The sequence below is a fragment of the Manis javanica genome, chromosome 4 (genome assembly GCF_040802235.1).
Source record: "Manis javanica isolate MJ-LG chromosome 4, MJ_LKY, whole genome shotgun sequence".
Lineage (NCBI taxonomy): Eukaryota > Metazoa > Chordata > Mammalia > Pholidota > Manidae > Manis > Manis javanica.
Genome location: NC_133159.1, coordinates 170,102,674 through 170,108,673, shown reverse-complemented (window position 1 = coordinate 170,108,673; position 6,000 = coordinate 170,102,674). Strand labels below are relative to the sequence as shown.

The following is a 6,000-nucleotide window of genomic DNA, read 5'->3' as shown; positions in this document are numbered from 1 at the left end:
GTTGGGGGCGCCCCTGCTCTCCTCTCCGAGCCGAGGAAGGGGAGACACGGGAAGGAGGCCCTACTGAGTTCGAGCTCCAGCTGGGGCTCCGCCGGGGCAGGCGTCCCGAGGCCCTCGACCCCGGGCCCTTCGCAAGCGGGCGCCCTTCTCCCCGGCGCCGCCTGCGTCCGGCGTCCCGCCCCGCCCTGCGGAGGCGCCCCGGCTCCCCGCCCCCGCCCCGGCGCTCCCGCGCTCCCTCTAGCGGCCGCCGCGCGGGCTCGCTCCGTCCCAGGCTCGGCGGCGGCGCAGCTCACGTGACCGCGCTCCGGGCCTGCGGCCGCTGTCTGTTCCCCCAGTCACCGAGCGAGAGGGAAGAAACAAGATGGCGGCTGAAGGCGATCCGGAGCGGGGCCCCAGCAGTTCGGACTGAGCCTTCTCCCTCCACCCGCTCCCGCCGGCCGGGCCCCTCCCGCCCGGCCCCGCGGGCCTCCTCACCCGGCCGGGCGCCCGCCCCCGCCGCCCCTGCGCCCGCCCCTCCCCCTCCGCCTTCCCTTCTCCCCCCGCCGGGGCTCCGACATGAGGGGCCGGCGGGGCAGGCCGCCCAAGCAGCCCGCGGCTCCCGCTGCGGAGCGCTGCGCCCCGGCCCCGCCGCCGCCGCCGCCCGCGTCCGGCCCCATCGGGGGGCTCCGCTCGCGGCACCGCGGCAGCAGCCGGGGCAGGTGGGCCGCCGCCCAGGCTGAGGTGGCGCCCAAGACGCGGCTGAGCTCGCCCCGGGGGGGCGGCAGCAGCCGGAGGAAGCCGCCGCCGCCGCCGCCGCCGCCGCCGGCCCCCCCCAGCAGCAGCGCCCCGGGCCGGGGGGGGCGAGGAGGCGGGGGCGGCAGGGCGGGGGGCGGCGGCGGCCACCCGGCCCGGAGCACCCCGGCCCGCAGGGCCGTCAGCAAAGTGGTGTACGACGACCACGAGAGCGAGGAGGAGGAGGAGGAGGAGGAGGAGGAGGACATGGTCTCCGAGGAGGAGGAGGAGGAGGAGGAGGAGGGCGACGCAGAGGAGACCCAGGATTCCGAGGACGACGAGGAAGACGAGATGGAGGAGGATGACGACGATTCCGATTATCCGGAGGGGATGGAAGACGACGACGACGACGCCAGCTACTGCACGGAGAGCAGCTTCAGGAGCCACAGCACGTACAGCAGCACTCCAGGTACCCGCCCGGCCCCGCGCCGCGGACCCCCTCCCCACCGCCCTCCCCCCGCCGTGCCCGCTCCCCCTCGGGCCTCCCCCGACGGAGACAGGGGAAACGCGACGGCACGTCCAGTGGCAAAAAACTAGATTTACAAGAGGAAAGAGGCGCATTGTTCAAAATGGAGATTGCATTGTTGCAGTTTGCAGGCCACACACTCGCTCTCTCGTTCTCCCCCCCCACCAGCCCCCTCTTTTTCCTCTTCAAAATTTGTGCCAGTGCAGTGTCTACACCGGGCAGGATTGAAACTTTGGCACGCAAATATCCATTGCATTCATTTTTCTTCCCTTGTTTTGGTTTAGTTTGTTGGAATGAAAGGAGTCTCTTGTTTTGCAAACCTCTTTGCACTTCTAATGTGATTTCTTAGAGATTTTTGCTATATATGTGTTTCTTAAAAGGGAATTAAATATTTCGACAATTTGTGACACACAGGCACACACAAAACATGCTTTTTTTCGCACCCTTAGCTGTGTGGTTTTAAAACTGTGTTAAGGAAATAGATCAGTTGGGTTAATAGGGGAGGCTTATCTGGTCCTGTATGTTTGTTTTTATTCTTGAGTGTTAATGGGCGCGTGCAACAGTTGCTGGAAAATGGCTGATTAAAAAGCAAAGCAGAAAACCAAAGAGAACCAAGACAAATTTGATAATCCAATTCAAAGTCATTTTGGTAAAATCCCCAAAAAAAGGTACCGCAGGAACATGCATCTTAATTTGATCCTTTTGCCAGAGAAATGCCGTTTCATGTCACCTGTTGCAGAAGATGTGTAGTTGATCATGCGTACATAATTGCTGAAGACAAACTTTTGAACCAACTTCTAAGTCACACAGCAGAAGTACAGAGGGATTTGTTTGAAATGACTTTTTCTTTTCATTCCATTTCTGAGGATAAAAATCTTCCCAGGGTCTATAATGAATTTCTTCGTGGTGACGACTCCTGTTTTCTCACATAAAGTTTCTATAGGCTGGTGCTGAGATACATTTGGTTTTGTTTAGTTTTTTAAAGACACGATTGCTGATTTAAGTACCTATTGTTGCTTTACTAAATTGGGCGACAAAGCGTAAATTGGAGCAATAACCTGCAAGGTTTTTCCTTTGTTTTTGTTACTCTGGATTAACCAAATTATCATCCAGTTTTAAGAGCATTTACAAAGTAAAGTTAGTGAGAATATAGGATCTTAAAAAAGCAAGGTGTGTCATTTGTTTTTAAAAGAGTAGAATACTTGAAGTGGTTAAATTTATGTTTCCATTTTTTATAAATTTTAATACTTAATTGGAGGAGTATGAGTATGAAGCCAGATGTAAACCCATCTGGAATGTCCTAAGAACAAATAAAAAGGTAATTTCTTTTGCCTGACAGTGAGAGTGTCTGCCTGTTTTCGGGGGAGGCTGGTAGGAGAATCAAGGGAATCAATCAAGTGTCAAGTATTTATGTCTTATGTAGAAGGGACTACACACCACTTTTCATTTCTTGCCAACTCAATTTTGGTACATCTTTTATAGTAATAGTAATAGTTTAAGAAATCACATGTGGTCCTTTCTACCAAGAGTCTAGAATTGAAAGACCCATGGAGACTGAATTACACTGTCAGAGAAAGTTTTTTCAGGTTAGACCAGAGCTAAGGCATTTTAGCAGGGCAATTCAGATAACTTTAACTCTTCTTTGAAGGCCTGGCAAATATGTTAAGGATTGATAGCTCTGTATATGCTGAGTTAAATTGCAGTTGTGGTTTCTTTAAAAAAATTAGCATTTTTATGTACTTAAATAAGATTTTGTGTTCCTTAATGACAATTTATAGAGTACCCTGTGTACACTTACCCTATTCTTTATGTGAAATTAAGGATATACTTATATTAATCTTATATCCCCTCCAGTTCTGTACAGTGTTTTGCATATAGCAGGTACTCATCAGAGATTGGTTGGATAAATGATTATGAGTAGATGAAGTTTTGATAATTCTACAGTGGGTGCCGTGATTCTTAAATATTTTGGATTTGGGAAACTAAAAATTGGTCTGATGAGATTTTGACAGACAACTTGAGCAGTGGATGTTTTTAGTAGCAGAGTTAGCGTGTTTTCAGCTATTTCATATTGCTTGCCAGGCATTGTCCTTTCTTTATGGGATGTGGTGTTAACTTGTTGGATGTTTTACTTTTTGAAAAACATTATTTCTCAAACTTATGGGAAAAGGGGTGCTACATTTTGTGTTCGAAGCTTTTAGAATATGTCTACTTGGCTAGAATGAGTAACAATGTATGACAGTGAGTATTGAGGCTAAGCGCTAATTTCATTAGTTTTATTGTCTGAACTTCCAGACAATAAAGACTGGGAAGAAGGCTGTCAGGTAAATAGATATGTATATGTGTAGAAGAAAAAAACGTCCTGGGAGTGGTTTAAGATTCCCCAGGAGCACATAAAAATGATTAGTGGACTTGGATCCTGCTGCACTGTCAAGGCTAAAAGAGGAATATACTTTGTTAGTAATTTAGAACAATTTGATTATTTTTTGTAGACTAGAATGTTGGCTTAAATACTAACATATCAATTTCTAGTGTAAGAAATGACTCATTCATCTGTTCATCTATTGAGTCCTTTGCAGGTAGCAATACTGTTGATGATGCAAAGACATTATGCTACTAGTTTAATATTCTAGAACCATTGATTTAAAAAATGTTTATTCACTGGAGATTAAATGTTTTCTTTTTATGGAGAAAAAATTTTAATGGGTACATAAGGTACTCTTATGACATATTACTACAGGGATGACAACTAGTTAGTACAAAATTGAAATCATTTAGTTTGGCTTAAGCTGGAGGCATTTGGCTGAACAAGTCTTTATTTTTATTTTTAAAATTTAGAGTTATTTCAGCCTATGAATTTTATGACATACTTTGCCAATACATTGGAAAGGGTTGTATAGAAAATCTGTTTTGAATAGGTATTTGGTGAAGTTCTGACGGCACCTTGAAATCAAGCATTTGCTAATTATAAAAAATTAAATCACACTTGACACCAAACTGTTCTTTGATTTAACTTGTGTAGTACTTCTGAGAATACTTAGCTGAAATTTTGAAATTTGGAACGTCTGATGAATTCAGAAAGCAAAAGCCCAGATGGTATGGGAGAATTTGTGCTTTATGTCATCTAAAGGTTGTAACAGTGGAGATAAGTGGCATGCAGGCCACAGTGATCTGTAGATTTATCTGAAGCAGAATTTGTAACTGGTTTGGCAATATTTATTCCAAATATCTTTTCAGTATACATGTAATTCCTGGTTGCTACAAGTGAGGTACAAAGTGCAGTGGAGATTTAAAAGAGGGCAGGTTCAAGACTTATTTGGGGGAGTTTGTGTGGGTGTATACTTCCTGGATGGGCATGTGGACAGTGAAGATGGACAGATGGAGGGAGGGAGCAGCATGAACTATGGCACTGGTTAAGTGTGGGCAGTCTTAAGTAACCTGGTATATGTAGCTAGAGCCTGAGTATGTGAATAGGAAATAACCTGTAAAGCCCCATTGTGGGTGGTGCCTAGAGAACCAGGCATTTGTACTTTCCCTCATCGTTAGTGTAAGGGTGGGACAGATCAGTGATCCTCAGACACTTTTCACTGCTGGAACACTGGAGGGATATGCTGTATCCCCATAAGCACCGTGCAGGAGCAGGAAAGGAAACCAAGTTACATCACAGAAGTACTGTTAAACCAGCACTTTCCTGTCGAATTGAGAGAATTACTGGAGGAGGAGGTTTCTGAAGCTCCTTGCCCTATCTGTTTCAAATCTCTTTCATTTGTGGATATTGGGGAATAATCCGTATGTCTGGAAACAAGTGGAATATGATTTCGGTGGGATGTTAGGAAGTTGAGCATAGCTACTATTCTGTAGGATGCATTGGAAGAGGATGAGTTAGCTGGCAGGGATCTGGATGGGTTTTGTAGCCCTAGCAGGAGGTACTTCAGGGTTCTCTAGGCCTTGACAACATTAGAAGTGTAGACAGCGAGAGGAATGCATCAAATAAGCCTCTCTTAGAATGGTAGTGCTTTCAGTAGCAATAGGAATTCAAGACTATAAGGGAAGTTAATGGGATCTATTTTCAGGAATCAGCACCTTAAGAGGTTAAACATGAGACTTAAAAGAAAGTAAATGAGAGTCCCAAAGAGTTATTTAAAAGTCGGGCAACATGATCGGTCAGTAGTAAAGAGGTGTGTCTGAAAAACACAATAATAAATAATCTTGTGTACAGTTCATGCTCATCTCCTATTCAGGTGTATGTTTGGAAGTGGAAATACATTGAAATGTATACACGCAGCAGGGTTGGGGATGTAATGGCCAGGAACTCTGGTCTCTTCTGTTAGGTCCTCTCTTCCTCACAACCCTGTGTCATCCCTGTGACTACAGATCCTTGAAGGGGGAATGCAGTGGGTGAGAAAGTGGTGGCAGTGGGGGAACAGTCATCTGGGTGACAAACAGGAGCAGATCCTAGCTGATGTTCTCTTTGCTTTGAATTGATTGCTTCCTCCCTGCTATTTAGCCAGGCTCCATTTCCACTCACTGGAGGGACCTTCCCAGGAGGGCTTCCCAGAATACTGTTGCCTCTTGGTCTGTTTTCTCTTTGCCTGCTTATAGCCATTATAGCTTCAACTTCTTCATTTAGTGCTAGTTTACACTGACCCTCATTACTCTAATTTATTTTCATGCTTTTGGTTCTTTAAAATGATAAGCTTCAGGTGGCAGAAAATATTAAAAAAAAAAAACTTGCAAAGTGCACTTTAAAAGATTAAAAGTAA

General features: G+C 46.3%; 1 protein-coding gene across 16 annotated transcripts in view; it reads left to right on the top strand.

The window, feature by feature from the left end:
- The first annotated feature begins 224 nt into the window (after positions 1–224).
- Positions 225–6,000, top strand: part of BPTF (bromodomain PHD finger transcription factor) — a 156,360-nt gene continuing 150,584 nt past the window's right edge. For 7 of the 16 annotated variants that reach the window (XM_036997514.2, XM_073235797.1, XM_036997512.2 and 4 more), the window contains exon 1: positions 227–1,180. In XM_036997514.2, the coding sequence (XP_036853409.2) occupies positions 556–1,180 (625 nt within the window). In that variant the 5' untranslated portion in view covers positions 227–555. Of the gene's footprint in view, positions 1,181–6,000 lie in introns of all 16 variants that reach the window. The other 9 variants (XM_036997506.2, XM_036997507.2, XM_036997521.2 and 6 more) reach the window with 6 other exon arrangements.